Raw genomic sequence first — 20,791 nt, 5'->3', positions numbered from 1 at the left:
CTTTCCCTGTTCTTTCTTTAAAACGCTTGGTGGTGGCAGCATACTGTTCAAGGACAAGGCAAAGTTTGTACCTTGGGGAAGTTTTTAACCTAAGGTAGTAAGAATAAGCTTAGGGGGTCTTTCATGCAGGTCCCCACATCTGTACCCTAGAGTTCAGAGTGGGGAAGGAACCCTGACAACCCGTTACACAGGGCCAGCATTAGGGGGTGGCAAGCAGAGGCTCAGCAAAGCTAAGATACATTCTGAAGCTGAAGCCTGAGCCTTGCTGCCCTGGGCCGAAATCAGACTCGTGAAAGGGGTACAATAGTCTGGAAAGGTTGAGAGCCACTGTACTACATCATATGCATCATGTGGTCACTTCACCAGATCAGTTGGTGGCTCTATGGTCACCTCTTTAAGGTGGCACGTGAAATGACTTGTCTCTTCGAAGAAGCTTTCCTTCCATAATGACCTTTATTGTTCCCACTGTCACCTTTAGCTGCTGTAATTATTTTGTTCTTTATATTGTCATAAGCACAGACTGCAGTTGAAGTTGGCCAGATCAGCAAGTTCACAGATGAAACACAGTCTGTTCCCACCACTGAGTTAGTAGCAAAACAAAATATGGCCATTTTCCTGAGTCATCCTGGGCTTCTGGTGGAGAACAGCTAGGTTCAATAGAGATGGAGGGAAAGTGGGAAACATCATGGTATCTTGAAAGTGAGAATCTGATATAAAGAAGAGATATAGATGTCCAGGTTAGATGTGGGCAAAAATTAGAGTTGATTTTGCAAGTTCATCAGTTGGATTTTAGCTTTCCAAATCAAAATCCAGACATGATTAAAATCTGGATCCCATTTAGCCCAAACCCCCAAAATGTGAGATGGGGAAGGAAGTTAAATCCTTCTGATTTTGGCCTATCTTTAGTATTGTTATGTGTGGAATGAGTCCTGTGGCCCCAAGCATGGCTGCTGGGCACATTTTGGCATTCTAAGAAGTCCCTTTCTGTTTCTTATTGTTGAATGAGAAATGATTACAATGTACTTTCTGATTTCGCTCTTCTGTCAGTGACTCAGAAAGCGCAGCCAGATGAGCTGAAATAATTAGACCCAACCCATGCGTGACAGCTGGCAGATCTGCCCTGTACCAAACTTACACGGAATTCTGCTACACCTACTTATTATATAAGGTGGGAGGTACCAGCCATATGCTCTTATTGCCATATTTTTCATAAAGGAAACATTGGGTGGAAGAGAATCCCCTGTAAAGATGAACTGAGAAAAGTCATTGAGTGCATCTTTGACATTAACATCAATGATGATACAGGGCTGGGCCAATATAGCAGGTCTTGTGCTCATCAGGGCAATAAATACAGCTGTGAAATCAGAATCTATAATCATAGGCAATGATGTAAGCTGTTATAAAAGATGAATCTTTGGACCTATTTGGACTGTGTGAAAGTAAAGAAAATGTGTAGACCACCTTTCATCGGGTTCAAGAAACTGAAATACAATAATAAACACGGATGTTCTTGACTCAAAAGCTCAGGGCCCCACGTAAGCATACATCTTGTGCTTAAGGACATCCCAGTCCAGCCAAAGAGAATTCCAAAGGTGGTGAATATGTATTGTATTTCTAATGCATGAGGCACTGAAATTCCCCTAACTGGTAACAGGCCATATTACCAAGGAAGATAAATATGTCCTCTTGCTTCATCTAAGCTCCCTAGATCACACCAGTTTGAATGGCACTACGAAGCGATCTATGTCAAATGACAAGGATGTGACTAGAGAATGATTCCCTTTAATTGCAAGATGTAGCAAGGACGGTAACCCAAAAAGGAATGTTGAGATTCATGAGCTCTAAGGAGCATAAGGAGGTAGAGGGCAGTCATTTCTTGAATGAATAATGGAATATCTGAATTATGTATATCTGAACTCCCTGCTCGAAACATGGTGGCTCTCTAGCACTGCTAATAGTAGTGTGCTATGTAATCCCTAGGGCTTGCTCAGACCTCCATCTTTCCAAGGTACAGAAGCATTGACCTCCATGCAATTTATCCTGTTGTGGCTCTTTTGATAAGACCATAAAACGCAAGGTCTTGACTGTTCTGCAGGGACATTGCCCTCCCCCTCCATGACATTTAAGTAAAAGCAGAGGCTTGCTTGGGTTCTTTTGACTGACCCTCAGTGGATGCTATTCCCCTCGGTGGATGGCCTAGAAGGCCCTCGTCCTCCATCTGCATGTGTCAGGCCTGTCTTTCCTCAAGGGAATTTGCATCAATGGGGCCTCCTCCTCTCCCTGCAATGGGTGTTGTGGGTTGGGATGAAGGGAGAGGAGGAGATAGGTATTGTTTCATATTCTCTGTGTATATATAAAGCCTGCTGCAGTTTCCACGATATGCATCTGAGGAAGTGAGCTGTAGCTCACGAAAGCTTATGCTCTAATAAATTGGTTAGTCTCTAAGGTGCCACAAGTCCTCCTTTTCTTTTTACTTCCCCATAGCAGGTGTTGTGAGTGGGGCTGTGTGACTCAGGGACCTCTTGGTGCCAACATAAGGTTACAGGGATCCCCTGGGTCTGGTATCTACATACTAATTCATCGTAAGGTTTCTACAGAAAGTCTGTGTCACACTGATCATCATAATCATTGCAAAATGTATGTACAGATAATATATAAGGAGTTAGGTACATATGCTAAAGATTATGCTCTTAAGGTCTGCAAGCTGGGCCTGGTCATCAAAAGGTAATAAAATTTCTTTCAGGCAGGAAACGCTTGTCCACCTGTCTGCCTATTTGTAAATTTGAGTATTGCATACTTCACAATGGATGCCTATTTACAGACTGAGCAAAATGCTAATCAAAAGATTGCAAAGTCTCCAGGGAAAATTCTCTCCTGTTTACAAGTAAAGTCAATGGAATGTTGGAACTATATCCAGAGGTACAGAGGTAAACCGAGACATCCTTCACCTAGGGGACAAGCAGCCAACCTGGTTGCTGAACACTATCAGGGAAGCTTTGGATAAACTAAATGTCATTATGAAAATGTCATCTTAGTTAAATTTAGACTCTAGAAAGTGTGTTATTTTATTTGCTATTTAACCATCTGTTTCCATTCTCCTTGTTTCTTCTTGACTGGCTATTCTTTGTTAAATAAACGCAAGTCTGATTTCACCGTCACCCTAAGTGCTGTGAGTGGAGCCTGAGGTGTAACTGCCAAGCTGGGGTGCGCTGTTCCTGCAGCAGGAGCTGGAGCTGTGAATTTGGCGCATGGCATGTGCAGTGGCCCATCACTGTCCTGCAAAAGGGACTATGGTGCCCACATGCTGGGAAAGGGTCAGGTAGTGTTTTAACCCCAGGAATTGAAAGTAGTGCCAGGGCTCAAGCAACTAGGTGCTGAGGCTCAAGGAATTTTTTTTACATTCATAACTGATGCAGCAAGCCCAGAAGTGCGGGGGCTATGAACTGCCAACCAGAGCTGCAGGGCTGAGCCCTAGCACAAATTAAGCACGGGGGGAAGGGCTGTGCTGCCTGTGGCCGGGGGGCGGGGGGGCAGGGAGCTGGCTGGCAGGCTCCCTCTGGCTGGGGGCAGGTGGGAGCATGGACAGGGTGCAGGAGGCGGCCCTGCCGAGCCCCATGGCACGCTGCGCCCGCGCAGGAGCGTTCCAGGCTGCCCGGGGGCGGGGTCTGGAAGCTGCTGGAGCTTCGCTCTGGGACCCCACTGCCCCGCCCTGGAAAGGGGACTCTACCTGAGCACAGAACTCCTCCTCGGCATGAGGCACATAGAGCATGCGCACCAGCGGCACGTGCCAACAGGGTTTACACACGCGCAACGCCGGAGGGCACTCTGCGCAGGTGCACAGCCAGTTAGGCGGGTTCAGTTTGCACGGCGCAGGAGGTCCAGTTGTCTATGCTCCTAGGGGCGGGTAGAGCGTCGTCTTGGCACTGAGGCAAAGAGCAGGCCTCTATGACTGGAGGCGGGAGAGCGTGGGCTCCCCCCCACCGAGGCGGAAGTGACGGCAGACGCACAGCGCCGTGGAGGCGGTGGTTCCCGTGTGCATCGGGGTCGGTGTGCAGAGTAGCTCCAAGAGAGGCGGAGAGCGAGCCGCGGGACTCAGGTGGGGGCGGCTCCCCTGTCCCTCAGGAGTGGGCAGCGCGGGGCGGGCACGGCCTCGGCCTGTGGGGCGCCAGCCGCGCCGGCAAGGAGGGGGGAGGCTCCGGGGGAGGAGCTGGGGCTCCAGCAGGGGCGGTCCGTGGGAGGGGCCCCACTGAGATGCATGGGGGAGGGGGACCCCCATTCCTGGGCAGTTCCCCATCCCGACTCTGCCCCCGTGCACGGGCGCAGCCCCCTTCTTTAATTCGTTCTCCTCGTGGCTCTTCTCCCTGTCAAGGAGTCGGACAACCTGGTGCATTTCAGCGGGGCAGCTGTTCTGCCTCCCCCTCCCCCTCCCCCTCCCTTTCGCCTCAGCAGCCCCAGAGCTGCTGCTCCGGGGGCGGGGGGGAGTTGAGTCCCTTTTCCTGTTTTTGATGAGCGCCGAAGGCTCCTGTATTTCCCCGTGCCCGTTTGAAATCTCCCACCATCATAGATCCGGGCCTGAGTGCATTTTTTTGCTCTCAAGGGAGAGTGATTAAAAACAGGCCTGTCTTCTCCTGGATGAAGATGTAAGTGAGCATCCACCCATGGGATCCTAGTCCTCCATACTCATAACACACACATAATGAGGTATCCTGAAAGCAAACCATCTCCGTTAATGAGAAGCACTGTTCTTTAACCTTTGCAAGCAAACTGGAGCAGAGTTCGTGTCTTGCTATGCACTTGTATAGTGGCTTGTGCAATGAATTCCTGCTCCTGATTGGGCTCTCTTGCCATTACCACAATAAGAATAATAAATAGAAACTTTGCTGTTTCATCTGGTAGGCTGTTCTCCTGAATGCTAGGAGTAACTGTGTTCCCTTGACGACCACAAGACTGTGTCTACACTGGCACAAATTGCCTTTTGAACATCTTTGGGAAAAAGGCAGGACATTTCGATGTGAGTTTTGGATGAGGCCAAGAGTGTAACAAGATTAAAAAAGGGATTGGATATTTATAGATATCAGGAATATCCAGAATTGTTCTAATTATTACCATGATTTTGGAAGGCATATTAAACTGCATGCTTCAGGGTTTATCCCAGTGCCTGACTATTAGGTCTCATCCTGATCTTTATGTAGGGGACAGGTTATTCCCCACCTACCTACTGTGCAGTTCTTACACCTGCTGTAGCATCTGGTACAGATCGCTGTCGGAGACAGGATATTATACCAGATGGACTTTGAGCCTGATCCAGTATTGCAGTTCCTATAAGCTTAGATTTACAAGTATTATTCTTGTTCTAAAATAATAGGGTGGAGTAGACCAGTGGTTTTCAGATTGCGGGTCGCAACCCAGTACTGGTTCGCGGAATGGAAGACACTGGGTCTCGGCGGCTCTGGTCAGCACTGCTGACTGGGCTGTTAAAAGTCCCGTTGGTGGTGCTGCCTGGCTAAGGCAGGCTAGTTCCCACATGTTCTGACACTGCGCTGCGCCCTGGAAGTGGCTAGCAGCAGATCTGGCTCCTATGCAGCGGGGGCAATGGGAGCTGGGAGGGATCGGTGCCTGTGGGCGAGAGCTGTGTGAAGCCGCTTGCATGCCTCTGCCTAAGAGCTGGACCTGCTGCTGGCCACTTCTGGGGCACAGCGTGGTCCATGGTGCCAGGACAGGCAGGAAGCCTGCCTTAGTACTCTCGCGCTGCTGATCGGGAGCTGCCCAAGGTAAGCCCGAGCCCCTTCCTGCACCCTAAACCTCTCATCCCTGGCCTCAGCCCAGAGCCTTGACCCCCTCCCACACTCCAACCCCTTGCCCCAGCCCTGAGCCCCCCCAAACCCAGAGCCCTCTTCTGCACCCCAAACTCCTCATTGCCAGCCCATAGCCCCCTCCCACACACTGAACAACTCATTCCCGGCCCCGCCCCATGCCCCAACCCTCGGCCCCAGACCTGAGCCCGTACCACACCCCGAGCCCCTCATCCCCAGCTCCGTTGGATTGTGGGCATTAACAATTTTCTTCAACTGGGTTGCCAGAAAAAAAGTTTGAAAACCACTATAGTAGACACTTGAGCCCTACTTATAATGGGAAAATGAGCTGTTGCGGAAAATAACTTTGTGATGGGTCCCCCTGAACTGGTATTGGAAACTGCTTTAGTGTGAGTTTAGACCACAAAAAAACACTTCCAGATTTATTTTTGAAAGCTGATTGAGGCTTGGAATTTTATCCTAGTCTTTAAACTGTTTTCAGTTCCAGTTGAAAGAGAGTTCTTTGCCTAAAATCATTTGTAGCAACAGTTCAACTTCCACCTCTAGACAGGGCAGCGAGTGGCTTTGGTGCATCTACACCGCACCTGGGAGCGAGCCTCCCAGCCAGGGTCCACAGACTTGTGCTAGTAGTCTAAAAATAGCTGTGTAGACATTGCGGCTTGCGCTATCAAGCTCATGCCCCAGGAGTCAGAGCCTAAGCTGCAGCGTCTACACATCAATTTCTAGAGTGCTGGTATGAGCCCCACAAGTACTAGTTTGTAGACCTGGGCTGTGCGTGTTGCTCCCAGATGCAGTGTAGAAATGCCCTTAGTGGCTCTTTTTCTCAAAAGAGCTCAAAGTGCACAGCAAAGATTTTTTTTTTCCCCATGTGATAATTTAGCATTTAAAAAATATTTATGTACTAATCGCCTAACGTTTTTTGCCAGCTCAGAGCACTGTATAAACATTAAGTAAACTAATCTGCCAGACCAACCTGATCTCCTTCTTTGAGAAGATAACTGATTTTTTTAGATAGAGGGAATGCAGTAGATCTGATCTACCTGGGTTTCAACAAGGAATTTGATACAGGTCCACTTGGGAATTAGTTGAATTAGTTAAATTAGTTTGAAGAAGGTGGGGATTAATATGACAATTGAAAGATGGATAAGGAACTGGTTAAAGGGGAGACTACAGTGGGTCGTGCTGAAAGGTGAACTGTCATGCTGGAGGGAGGTTCCTAGTTGAGTTCCTCAGGGAACGGTCTTGGGGCCAATCTTATTTAACATTTTTATTAGGGCTGTCGATTAATCGCAGTTAACTCATGCAATTAACTCAAAAAATTAATCGCGATTAATCGCAGTTTTAATCACACTGTTAAACAATAGAGTACCCATTGACATTTATTAAATATTTTTGGATGTTTTTCTACATTTTCAAATATATTGATTTCAATTACAACACAGAATACAAAGTGTACACTGCTCACTTTATATTATTATATTTGATTACAAATATTTGTACCGTAAAAATGATAAACAAAAGAAACAGTATTTTTCAGTTCACCTCATACAAGTACTGTAGTGCAGTCTCTTTATGGTGAAAATGCAACGTACAAATGTAGATTTTTTTTTTTGTTACATAACTGCACTCAATAACAAAACAACTCAAAAGTTTACAGTCTACACATCTACTCAGTCCTACTTCTCCTTCAGTCAATCACTAAGACAAACAAGTTTGTTTACATTTATGGGAGATACTGCTGCCCACTTCTTATTTACAGTGTCACCAGAAAGTAAAAACAGGCATTTGCATGGGACTTTTTTAGTTGGTATTGCAAGGTATCTACGTGCCAGATATGCTAAACATTCATATGCCCCTTCATGCTTCAGCCACCATTCCAGAGGACATGCTTCCATGCTGATGACGCTCGTTTAAAAAAATAAGGCGTTAATTAAATTTGTGACTGAACTCCTTGGGGGAGAATTGTATGTCTCCAGCTCTATTTTACCCACATTCTGCCATATTTTTCATGTTATGGTCGTCACAGATGATGACTCGGCACATTGTTCATTTTAAGAACACATTTGCTGCAGATTTGACAAAATGCAAAGAAGGTATCAATGTGAGATTTCTAATGATAGCTACAGCACTAGACCCAAGGTTTAAGAATCTGAAGTGCCTTCCAAAATCTGAGAGGGATGAGGTGTGGAGCATGCTTTCAGAAGTCTTAAAAGAGCAACCCTCTGATGCAGAAACTACAGAACCCAAATCACCAAGAAAGAAAATCAACCTTCTGCTGGTGGTATCTGACTCAGATGATGAACATGAACATGCGTCGGTCCGCTCTGCTTTGGATCGTTATCGAGTAGAACCCATCATCAGCATGGAAGCATATCCTCTGGGATGGTGGTTGAAGCATGAAGGGACATATGAATCTTTAGTGCATCTGGCATGTAAATATCTTGCAACGCCGGCTACAGCAGTGCCATGCGAACACCTGTAATCACTTTCAGGTGATATTGTGAACAAGAAATAGGACTGAATGGATTTATAGGCTCTAAAGTTTTACACTGTTTTATTTTTGAATGCAGGTTTTTTGTACACAATTCTACATTTATAAGTTGCACTTTCGTGATAAAGAGATTGCACTACCGTACTTAGGTGAATTGAAAAATACTATCTTTTTTTACAGTGCAAATATTTGTAATCATAAGTAAATATAAAGTGAGCACTGTACACTGTATTCTGTTATAACTGAAATCAATATATTTGAAAATGTGGAAAACATCCAAAATATTTAAATAAATGGTATTCTATTATTAACAGTGTGATTAATCATGAATAATTTTTTTAATCACTTGTCAACCCTAATTTTTATTGATGATCTTGGAACAAAATGTGGGAGCATGCTAATAACATTTATGGGTGACACACAGTTGGGAGGTATTGCCAATACAGAGGAGGACCGGAATATCACACAAGAAAATCTGGATGACCTTGAAAACTGGAGTAATAGAAATGGGATGAAATTTAATAGTCCAAAGTGCATGGTTATGCACTTAAGGACTAACAACAAGAATTTTTGCTATAAGCTGGGGACTTATCAGTTGGAAGCGACAAAGGAGGAGAAAGACCTGAGTGTATTGGTTGATCACAGGATGACTATGAGCGGTTAATGTGTTGCAGGTGTGAAAAAGGCTAATGCAGTCCCAAGTGAGGTATTTTCAGTAGAGACAAAGAAGCGTTAGTACCAGTATACAAAGCACTGGTGAGACCTCATGTGGAATACTATGTGCAGTTCTGGTCTCCCATGTTTAAGAAAGATGAATTGAAAGTGGAACAGCTGCAAAGAAGGGCTACTAGGATGATCTTAGGAATGAAAAACCTTCTTTATGAGGGGAGACTCAAAGAGCTTGGCTTGTTTAGCCTAACCAAGAGAAGGCTGAGGGGAGATATGATTGCTCTCTATAAATACATCAGAGGGATCAATACCAGGGAGGGAGAGGAATTATTTAAGTTAAGCACCAATGTGGACACAAAAACAAATGGATATAAACTGGACATCAACAAGTTTAGCCTTGAAATTAGACGAAGGTTTCTAACGATCAGAGGAGTGAAGTTTTGCGACAGTCTTCCAAGGGGAGCAGTGGGGGTAAAAAACCTAATTCACTTCAAGACTGAGCGTGATAAGTTTATGGGGGGGAGGGGTGGGGGATGGTATGATGGGACTGCCTACAATGGCATGTAACTGATCTGCAACTGCTAGCAACAAATATCTCCAATGGCCAGTGATGGGATGCTAGATAGGGAGGGCTCTGAGTTACTTCAGAGAATTCTTTCCCAGGTGTCTGGCTGGTGGGTTTTGCCCAGATGCTCAGGGTCCAACGAATCACCATATTTGGGGTCGGGAAGGAATCTTCCCCCAGGTTAGATTGTCAGAGACCCTGGGGGGTTTTGCCTCTGCAGCATTGGGCAGGTCACTTTGCAGGTTTAAACTAGTGTAAATGGCAGATTCTGTTACTTGAAGACTTTAAATCATGATTTAAAGACTTCAGGTAACTCAGCTGGAGGTTAGGGGTCTCACATCTCCACACATGGAAAGGCATGCACAGTTACTTCAATGTGTTGATTGAAAGTTGCACTTCCCTGAGACTCTAGAATTATGAATTGAGGGGAGACTCATGGATCAAGTGTTTAAATAAACACACTGTTTGTATTTATGAGAATGTTTACCCTTTGAAATATACGCAGTAACTGTCAAACAAAGTAACTTACTAGTTACTTTTGAACTTTGTTTTATGTTAAAACTTATCAATTAGCTAATTGTGGGATTGATAATAGTATTTTATGGTGAAATTCTGGCTTTAGTGAGGTCAGGATTTTACCCTATATAGCTATAGCTCCATCCTTCTGTTCCACTATCACTACTCAAGTGTTTAGAATGGGAAGTGAAGACAAACTTATGTGACTGAAGCTCCAGGGAGAATGTAGGCTGGCGGAGCTAGATTCTTGAACTGGAATTTAACCAGAATACCCCTGGAAAAGTAGTTAGGGTTGGAATGCGTTACAGAAAATTACTGGTGTTTTTAGATTACAGCATTATATGGAATCTGGTTGTGTGAGACTAAGTTTTAGCAAGTATTATTTATGTAGCAACAAAACTGTGCTAGGTTCTTTACAAACAAGCCTACAGGCATGGTCTCTTTTAAAGGGTCTTACAATCTAAATAGGATCTTAAAGTACGTATAGGTATTATCCCTGTCCCACTATGAAAAGACAGGCCACCAAAGTAAGGGCCTAAGATGTGGTCTAGGACCATGGCATGGGGGGATATAGCTGATGCTAATTAGGTTTGTCAATCTCCTGATTTCTTTTTTTCCACCTAATCCTGTCTTCATTTTACAGTGATCACTTGTCAGAAATATGGCTACAGACTGGCTTGGAAGCATTGTGTCCATTAACTGTGGAGACAGCCTGGGAGTCTATCAGGGACGAGTGTCAGCTGTGGATCAGATCAGCCAGACCATCTCCCTGACGCGGCCTTTCCATAATGGGGTCAAGTGCCTTGTGCCAGAGGTCACCTTCAGGTAAGTGTCTGCTTCTTCCAGGCAAACTTTACATATGACTGAAATTGGAGCATTTTGCTTCAAACCTCATTACTGCTTATCCTTGGCTGTAAAGTGCCTCTATTGTTAGGCTCTATACAGAAAGCAAGAGATGCTGTCTTTTGGGCTTTTTTTTGTCTGGGTTACGATGTGAACACAGATGTTGATCACAATTGGAACACATTGGTAGGAGCAAAGAAAATGGTCACTGTGTATTACCTGTCATCCAGTTTACGGTTAGATCAGACATTTGGCAGGAATTTTTGCCAATGGCAAGTTTAATGTTTGTGTTTGCTAAAGCATGATTGAAGTGAAAGTGGAGCTGTTAATCATTTAAATTAGATCCTTGCCCTGAATAAATCTGTTTTATGGCTCCAACTGCATATTTATCTTCAGATCTGTCTTATCTTCTACCACTTTCTTTTCCTCCATCTAGATAGCTCTTGATATTCGTCTGGCAAGATCTCTTTTCTCTTTGGCACAATAATCTTGTTCTATAATTCTGAAGCCAATTGGTGCAGATTGGCCTTGGAGACACATACCAACAGCATCCGAAACTTCCTACACAGCAGTAGGCTTGTTAGTATTGCTGTTCTTGTACTAAATTAGCTGCCCTCCAGCTCTGCCCCCAACTCCCCTGTTACGTTATTGGAGAAGAGTAAAGATTAGTCACCAAATATTTTTTCTATTATCAGTGCAAATGGGCAAAGTTAATACACAGATTTAAATGATTTCCACAAATACACAGATTTAACTATTTTATTACTAAACAAAGGTTAAATAGCTACCTTAGGGAGTCTCTCTTCCTTAGGGCTTGTCTACATTATTCGCTGGATCAACGGGCAGCTATCGATCCAGCAGGTGTTGATTTATCGTGTCTAGTCTAGACTAGATGCAATAAATCGACCGCCGAGCGCTCTCCTGTCGACCTTGGTACGCGAGAGGCTCAGGCGGAGTCAACGGGAGAGTGTCAGGCATCGACTTACCGCAGTGAAGACGCCGCGATAAGTAGATCTAAGTACGTCGACTTCAGCTACGTTATTCATGTAGCTGAAGTTGTGTAACTTAGATCAATCCCACCCCCAGTGTAGACCAGGCCTTAGAGAGTTGAAACAGGGGGCGGAGGGGGAGAAATAGAGAAGGAAGGATTCATGTAATGCTGATAAAGGTATTGAGGTCCATGATGCATTCAGTCTTGGTAACAACATTATTTTTATATCCCAGTATAATAGATTCATTCTGAAGTTTGATTATTCTTCATAAATCTAAAGTCAAAGACTGTATCTTATAACCACTCTTTCCAGAGTGACTAGTTTACAGCTTGCACCCACTCCTTTATTACATGAAAGTGTGGATTATTTCCAGTACTGCACTGTAGTTTTCATGACCTTCAAAGGAGCTTTTAAGTGCCATCTCTCTGAGTTTCGTTATTTTAGCGATTGCTCTCAATAGAAACAGACTATGGTAAAGGGAAGTCACCTGAAAAATAAGATTAGTCATAGCACCTATACTCTTCTAGAATCTATTAACTCAAGCAGATTTCTACCCAACCATTTCCCCCCCACACTTCTGACTAAGCACAGAGCCAGTGGGATAAATTGCTATTTGGGGTTCAGTTCTTTCCAGGACCAGAAGAGTCAGATGTATTGTCTGAGGAACATTGCCTTTAAGTGTGTGTGTTCCTAATAGGCACTGTAATCCATGTTAGTGGGTTGTTTTTCCCCCTTGGATTCCAGTGAATTAAGAGAAAAATGTCATTCTGATGCTGCTTTAGTCTCTAACATACTAGGGGCTTGATTTCTGTAGAGCTGGGTGCCAATGTTGAATCCCACTTTGTTTTGTTCTCTTTCCTGTCTTTAGGGCAGGTGATATTACTGAGCTAAAGATTCTGCAGATCCCAGGTCCTGGGGACAGCAAACAGAGTGGGGACCTGCAGCATACCGAACTGGGCATTCCTGGCGTTGGGTGCCAAGTGGGTACCAATCAAAACGGCACTGGCAAATTGCTAAAGAAGCCTACCTCTTCCAGCAGTGCCCCCCAGGCTATCCCAAGGAGAACGGACATGAAAAATCAGGAAGTTGTCATCTCCCCACAACAGCAACAGTGCTCTAAGAGCTACATGGACCGACATTTGGAATCTGTGAATCAGTCCAAAGGTTTCCGTCGTAGACACAACTCCTGTGAGTATATTGCCCATTCAGCAGCTTTCCCTTCTCTTTAGCCCGATGTTCGTGGGCTCTGTCAGTCTAGTCCACTGCTTCATTGACTGCTGTTCTCAAATGGGTATTTAATATAGCAATTAAAATGGTGCTGGAAAGACTTTAAAAAATAGTTTGTTACTGGTATTCTTGTTTCCACACCATTAATTTCTCCACCCTGTTAAGATATTTGGGAAAATGCTACAAGCTGTCAAATATTTTTTTACCCCAAAAAGTTTGATTAAATGTAGATCTTAAAACTGCCAGCCACTTGTCTTAAATCAAGTGTGATTTAGTGATGGCTTTTAGCTATATCAGGGGTCGGCAACCTTTCAGAAGTGGGGTGCCGAGTCTTCATTTATTCACTTTAATTTAAGGTTTTGTGTACCAATAATACATTTTAACGTTTTTTAGAGGGTCTCTCTCTCTGAGTCTCTATATTATATAACTAAACTATTGTCGTATGTAAAGTAAACAAGGTTTTCAAAATGTTTAAGAAGCTTCATTGAAAATTAAATTAAAATGCTGATCTTATGCTGCCAGCCTGCTGCCAGCCTAGGGTTCCGTTCACCTAGGCTGGCAGCAGACTGAGTGGTGCCGGCGACCGGGACCCCAGACTGGCAGGGGGCTGAGCGGCTCAGCCCGCTGCCAGTCTGGGATTCAGTCCACCGGTTCTGGTCTGGGATCCCGGCCCTGCCCACTTAGAGTAGGTACCTACCTTCTCTCTGGTTCTAGCCCACTCTCTTCCCATCTCTCTCTGCACTGAGCTGAGGGTGGGAGTGCACTGAGCACAGGGTTGGGGTGCAGGGTCTGGCCAGGAGCTAGAATGAGGGAGGGGGTTCAAGGTTGGAGCAAGAGGTTTGGGTGTGGAGTGCTTACCTGGGCTGCTCCCATTTGGTGTGAGGCATGCAGGTGGGAACGTGGGAGGGTGCAGGAGCTCCTGTTTGGTGTTCAGGGTGGGGGTGGGAATGTGGGGGGTGCAAGAGTCAGGGCATGGGGTGTGGGGAGTACTGGAGTCAGGGCTGTGGTCGTGCAGGGGTCAGGGCAGAGGGCTGGGTGTGTGTGAGCGGGGTGCAGGGCTCAGGGCAGGGGGCTGAGGTATGGGAGGGATGTAAGGTGCAGGGATCAGGGCAGAGGGTTGGGGTGTGTGTGAGGGGGGTGCAGGGATCAAGGCAGAAGGCTGGGGTGTGTGGGGGGGCAGGGATCGGGGCAGGGGGCTGGGGTGTGTGGGGGGGGGCAGGGATCGGGGCAGGGGGCTGGGGTGTGTGGGGGGGGGCAGGGATCGGGGCAGGGGGCTGGGGTGTGTGGGGGGGGGCAGGGATCGGGGCAGGGGTGTGCGGGAGAGGGGGGGCAGGGAGCTGGGGTGTGCGGGAGAGGGGGGGCAGGGATCGGGGCAGGGGGCTGGAGGGGATATGCCCTGATTCCACCCCCCTTCCCCAAGGTCCCATCCCCACCTCGTCTCCGGCTCCTCCCCGGAGCAGTGAGCGCACTGCACCTCCTCTTCTCCCCCCCCAATAAGGGCTATCAGCTGATCGGCAGCAGGGAGGGGAGGAGGATGGGTAGGAACGAAGCATGCTGGGGGAAGAGGCGGGGGAGGGGAGAGCTTGCCTGCCCTGCAGCAGCAGCCGGCAGGACCAAGCTTCTTCATCCTTCCCCCGGGGAGAGGGGGGAGCGGGCCAGGGCTGGCAGGATTTTTAATGGCACACTGCTGCCTGCCGGGGTCCTGGCCTGGGTTCGGCAGCGGGCTGAGCGGGGCTGGTGGCTGGAACCCAGCAGGCAGCAGTGTGCCATTAAAATCGGCTCGCGTGCCATCGGTTGCCCTGAGCTATATTAATAACAACATGAAAAACTGATGACAAAATCTAAATCCGTAGTTTCTCTGAGTGGACAACTGCTGTTATGGCATATCTAATTCAGGATTCATTTTGGTCAATTTCACACTCAGAGGATTTTAAAAATTGTAAATGATTTCAGATATTTAAATCTGACATTTCACGGTGTTGTAATTGTAGAGATCCTGCCCCAAAAAGAAGTTGTTGGGGGTTGCCAGGTTATTGTGGGGCGAGTTGCGGTACTGCTACCCTTACTTCTGCGCTGTTGCTTGTGGGGTGCTGCCTTCAGAGCTGGGCACCTGGCCAACATCTGCCACTTTCTGGCTGCCCAGCTCTGAGGGCAGCACAGAAGTAAGGGTGGCAATACTGTGACCCCTCCTTGCGATTCCCCTGCAACTCTCTCAAATTGTGGGTCCTGACCCAAAAGGAACACAGGTCTCCTCCCATGAAATCTGTGGAGTATAGGGTAAAAGCACACAAAAGATCAGATTTCATGGGAGGAGACCAGATTTCATGGTCCATGATGCATTTTTCATGGCTGTGAATTTGGTAGGGTCCTTACTGATGGGAGAGATCATGCACATCCCACTCAGGACTGGCTTCGCTCTGAGTATTCTGCACTGGGGCATAAAATGCTGTTACGCTGGCCCTTGGGTTGTTGGGTGGAAGGGACTGGATGACCTAATCTGTCACTTCCATTTCTAACTTTTTCCCCCCCTGAAAGTAAGGTTTTATTGCTCTTTCTATGAGTGTCTGGGATACACTGGCAAAAAGCCAGGTGCATAATGTATATTCTACACAAAATAGCTTCACATTATGATATTATCCAACAGCATAGACAAAAAAGTCTTTCCATCAAATCAATGCAGGTAACTGGGAACTCTTTTAAATAAATTCCAGGTCCCTTCCATCTTTAACTTCTTTTCAGTGGGCATATTTCTTAGCTACAGTTTAGAATTCCTAACTGTGTCGGATTAGAGCCCTGCAGTGAGACTGGGATCCAGTAGATCTCTGAGAACCGGCCCCCATAATGGGGGGGTAAAAATTCAACAAACAATGCAGGTGGGAGTGGGTGTTGCAGGATGTGACAGAAGCAGATTAAAACAATAGTCCTGCACTAGGTTCTGTGTCAGACTTCTAAGTTCTCCATGTTTGGATCTCTCTTAATTGCTTTTGCTGTGCTGATGATTGTGTATAATGGCTATCTAATGTAGGTGACTGTGTGTATCTTGGATAGAGATTAGCAAGATCAGGCAGCATGTCTGATTTCAGATTGCTAGATGTAGCCTTTTTATGAGGTCATCTGTAACTAAGAAGTGCATTAACGCACTCATATCCAGGTACGACATTTCTGATTGCAGCATAGGGAAAAGTGTGTGTTTATATATGCATAACTGCTTAATTGTGGGTGAATAAATATTTTCTCCAAATCCTCAAAAAAAAAAAATCACCTCCAAGCTGAGGGAAAGCTTGGAAAATTTCAACCTGAAAAGAATTAGTTTTATTAAGTAACAAATACCAGAAATAAGTGAATTAGAATGGGTATCTTAAACCAGTGGTTCTTAACCAGGGTACGCAGAGGTATTCCGGGAGGTAATCAACTCATCTAGATATTTGCCTAGGTTTACAACAGGCTTCGTAAAAAGCACTAGTAAGTCAGTACAAACTAAAATTTCGTACAGACAATGACTTGTTTGTACTGCTCTATATACTGTACACTGAAATGTAAGTACACTATTTATATTCCAATTGATTTATTTTATAATTATATGGTAAAAATGAGAAAGGAAGCAATTTTTCAGTAATAGTGTGCTGTGACACTTTTGTATTTTGTAAGCAAGTAATTTTTAAGTGAGGTGAAATTTGGGTTATGCAAGACAAATCAGACTCTTGAAGGGTACAGTAGTCTGGAGAGGTTGAGAGCCACTGTCTTAAACTATAGTATGTGCTATCCTCACATGCTGCTATAAAGCATTAGAGGGAACAATAGGATGCAGACATTCTTAGAATAAAAATCTGGGGCCTGCTACGTTTAGCAGAGTTCTTAAACACATGCTTAACTTTAAGCATGTGCGTAGCCGTATTGATTTCTGCGGGGCTGCTTATATACTTAAAAGTTAAGCATGTGCTTTGTGAAATCTAGGTCTGAAAGGCTGCTTGTATGGCTATTAGTATTTACACAATACAACCAATAAAGTTTAAGTCTGTAGGCATCCTTTGAGCTGGCTTTTATGATGTCATTGTTTGACCATAAAGGCTTACTAACACTTACAGGGGTTGTGGGCAGACATTTCTGTTTTCAAAGTGCAACTGCCCAGAGCAGCTTTCAGAATCTACATTGGCATAGATGAGAAGAGGCTAAGTATGAAGTTTTATGAACTATATGCTACAGTGCAGGACAACTTCTTATGGAATGGTGGTAGCCTCCCTAGAGTTAAGGTTGAAACTAGCTTCTTGCTATAAATCTGACTTTAAATCTTTTCTCCAAAAGAGTGCAAAAAGAAACCCGTGTCTCTAAAACTTTTAAATGCTGCATCTCGTCTCAAGCTTTTCTTGTAGTCTTAGTAGAATTCAGAAAAGTTAAAAATAATTTTCCTGTCATTCACTTGCAATCACCCAAAAGTAGTTAGAGATTTTTTATTTTCAAGATGGTTTGGGCTACATCAAATTCATTTTGATTTTTGTTCACATTGTTGACAAATGCCAATTTTGCGTGGGGGGGAGTGTACCATAGGGGGAGCATTTCACTGAAATAGTTATTTTTAAGTGTATATAGAGCAATATTTTAAAAAGTAGACTGACCTCATCCTGGCTTCAGGTTCTGCTGCTGTTGTCACTGACCTTAGCCAGAGGTGAGAGGTAGGACAGGGATGAGAATTTAGGAGGTGGCATGGAGGTGTACCTGCAATGAGTATGGGGAGAAAAGGAGCAGCAAATGGCAAGTTGAAAGCAGGGAAGAGTTATGTAGGGGTACTAAGACACAAGTGTTGTGTGTGTAAGGATCTGGAAGACGTATGAGGGGGCTTGTGCAGGGGACTATGGAGGTGATGGAGAATTCTGGGGAAGATAAAGGGGTATGGAAATGAGTGCAAGGTGTTGGAGGGCATGGAAAGCAGGGTCCACGTATGTGCAGGGGACTGGGTTGAAGTTATTCTGATTGAGCTATAATTCCTCTACATTCCACTTTTTAAATATAGGTACTGTATTTGCCCTTCTCCAGTACTCTGGATTTCACCCATCCTCCATGAGTTCTTGAAGATAGTAGCTAATGGTTCTGAGATTGCTTCATTTGGTTCCTTAAGTACCCTAGGATGAATTTCATCAGGCCCTGCCAACTTGAATACATCTCACATATTCTTTAATCTGTTCTTTCCCTATTTTGGCTTGTGTGTTCCTTCCTCTTTTTTGATAATATTAATTGTGTATCTAGTCACCATTAACCTTTTTAGTGAAGACTGAAGCAAAATAGGCATTAAGCGCCTCAGCCTTCTTAAGTAGAGGATCTTTGCTTTCCTTCGTCTTTCCGTTGCTACTAGTGTATTTAAAGAACCTCTTCTTATTGTCTTGTATGTCCCTTGCTAGGTGTAACTCATTTTTTCCCTTAGCCTTTCTGATTTTGTCCCTACATGCTTGTGCTATTCTTTTGAACTCCTCCTTAGCAATTTGTCTGTTTCCTTTTGATTTTAAGGTAAGTAGAGCACTCCTAATGGAGCCATATTGGCTTCTTACTATTCCTCCTATCTTTCCTTCACTTTGGGATAGTTTGCAGTTGTGCCTTTAATATTGTCTCCTAGTGAAACTGCCAGCTCTCCTGAACACCTTTATCCCTTAGATTTTCTTCCTATAGGACCTTACTCTGACGGGTTGGACCCCTGGGATGTCACCTGGTGTGCTGGGCTAGGCACACTGAGGTAGACTATTCTGCCAGCCTGGGCCCCCTTTTATCTGGTGTTGCTCAGCTAGGCTTTCCAGCCAAGCACACAGTCAGCACAGAGAGACAGAGATCCGCTCTGAGAAGGCTCAGCCTAAGGGGCTTGCCACAGCACCCAGATGTCTACTCCACCTTGGAATACAAACCCAAAATTATATGAAATGCGCCTTTTCCCTCGATGTGGAGGAGGGTATGCACAACTTCTTCCCCCCCATTAGAAATCACATAAACTGGGTTATATTGTAAACCAGAAATAAATGTATTAACTATAACAGGTGTATTTTAAGTAGTTAAGGAGGTAGCAGACAGAACAAGGCAGATTAGTAAGAAAATAAAACAGAGCACGCAAACTAAGCTTAATACGTACACTAAAGAAACTGGTTAAATGTAACTTCTCACCCTAAATGTGGTTCTAATAATCTTCTTCACAGGCCAGATGTGCTTCCAGCATGGGTCCAGTTCTTTCCCCCAGTTCAGTCTTAGTTGTTTCCAGCAGTCATCTGGGGTGGGGTAGGAGGGGAGAACTGATGACCTGGATTACCTCACTCCCCACCCTTAAATAGGATTTGCATAAGGCGGGAGTCCTTTTTTCCCTAATTTGACATGCTCCCCCCCCCCCCGCCCTTGTGGAAAAGTACAGAATTCAAGATAAGTTCCAGTATCAGGTGACATGGTCACATGCTTCTGTAGGCGCCCTCCCCCCCCCCCAGCCATTCTTCACAGGTTAACCAGCACATGCGCAGGAAGACTAAGCTCTTTTACACTCCATTGTCTCTTGCTGATGGGCTATCAGCAGTGTCAGGCTTGTTTGTTGTTGTTGTCCCTGAAGTGTTAGCAGGGGGGCTTCACCCAAAGTAACATAGTTGAAATATAGATACATAGTCAATATTACTAGCTTCAGATACAGAAATGATACATGCATACAAATTGGATAATCACATTCAGTAAATCATAACCTTTCCAATGATATCTCACATGAGCCATCTTGCATAAATTATGTCTGTTATGTCATATTCATATCATAAGCATATTTTCATAAAGAATATGGAGTATAATGTCACACTTACAGTTCTGAGTTTTAGTCTGCTTTTTTGAAGTCCATTGTCCTTATTCTGTTGTTTTTACTCCTTCCTTTCCTTAGAATAATGAAATCATCATTTCATGATCACTTTAACCCAAATTGCCTTCCACCTTCAGATTCACAACCAATTCCACCCTGTTGATCAGAATCAAGTCTCAAAAGGCTGTCCCCATGGTTACTTGCTCCACTTTCTGAAACAAAAAGTTGTCCCCAATAATTTCCAATAAATTCTTGAAATGTGTGTGTAAAGTCCCAAATTACTACCAGGTCTTGTGTTTTGGGTATTTGTTGTTTGTTCTAGAAATGCCTCATCTGCCTCTTCTTCCTGACATCACTCTGTCTCTCACCCCCCTTTTTTTTCTTTTCTTTCTTGACCCAGAGACTTCCAACTTGTCTGTCTCTTGCCTTCTTTTGGACTTCAGCGCAAGTGTATATTTTCTTGGTGTATAATGCAACACCATCTTTCTTTTTTCCCTGCCTGTCCTTCCTGAACAAGCTCTATCCCCTATAGCAATATTCCAGTCATGAGATTTCTCCCACCAAGTCTCTGATGTCAATTAAGTCATAATTTAGCTTGTGTACTAATACTTTCAGTCAGGGTTGGCAATTTCCCAGGAAAAAACTAGTTTAGTTCAGAGTGCTGGTAATCGTGGTTTAATCCGGGAAAGTGGAAAGAATAAAATTATTATTAAAATAAACTAATGAAAATTAGGGACAAATATTGAGCAATTTGATATTAGTTTTGCAGTAATATGGTCCTTCTAATTTTAATTAAAGGAAATAAAATAAAAACAAAATAGAAGCTGTATGCTGTTGCCTTGGCTACCTCAAACAGAAACTGAAACTTTGGAA

General features: G+C 44.6%; 1 protein-coding gene across 1 annotated transcript in view; it reads left to right on the top strand.

Annotated features, from left to right (window-relative positions):
* Positions 1–3,938: 3,938 nt before the first annotated feature.
* Positions 3,939–20,791, top strand: part of EDC3 (enhancer of mRNA decapping 3) — a 67,245-nt gene continuing 50,392 nt past the window's right edge. The window contains exons 1-3 of the mRNA XM_084642319.1: positions 3,939–4,096; positions 10,698–10,879; positions 12,758–13,077. Coding sequence (XP_084498445.1) covers positions 10,716–10,879; positions 12,758–13,077 — 484 coding nt within the window. The 5' untranslated portion in view covers positions 3,939–4,096; positions 10,698–10,715. The remainder of the gene's footprint in view (positions 4,097–10,697; positions 10,880–12,757; positions 13,078–20,791) is intronic.

The sequence above is a fragment of the Lepidochelys olivacea genome (genome assembly GCF_965140295.1).
Source record: "Lepidochelys olivacea isolate rLepOli2 genome assembly, chromosome: 10".
Classification (NCBI taxonomy): Eukaryota; Metazoa; Chordata; order Testudines; family Cheloniidae; genus Lepidochelys; species Lepidochelys olivacea.
The sequence above is the reverse complement of the archived record's forward strand: the minus strand, read 5'-3'. Positions and strand labels throughout refer to the sequence as shown.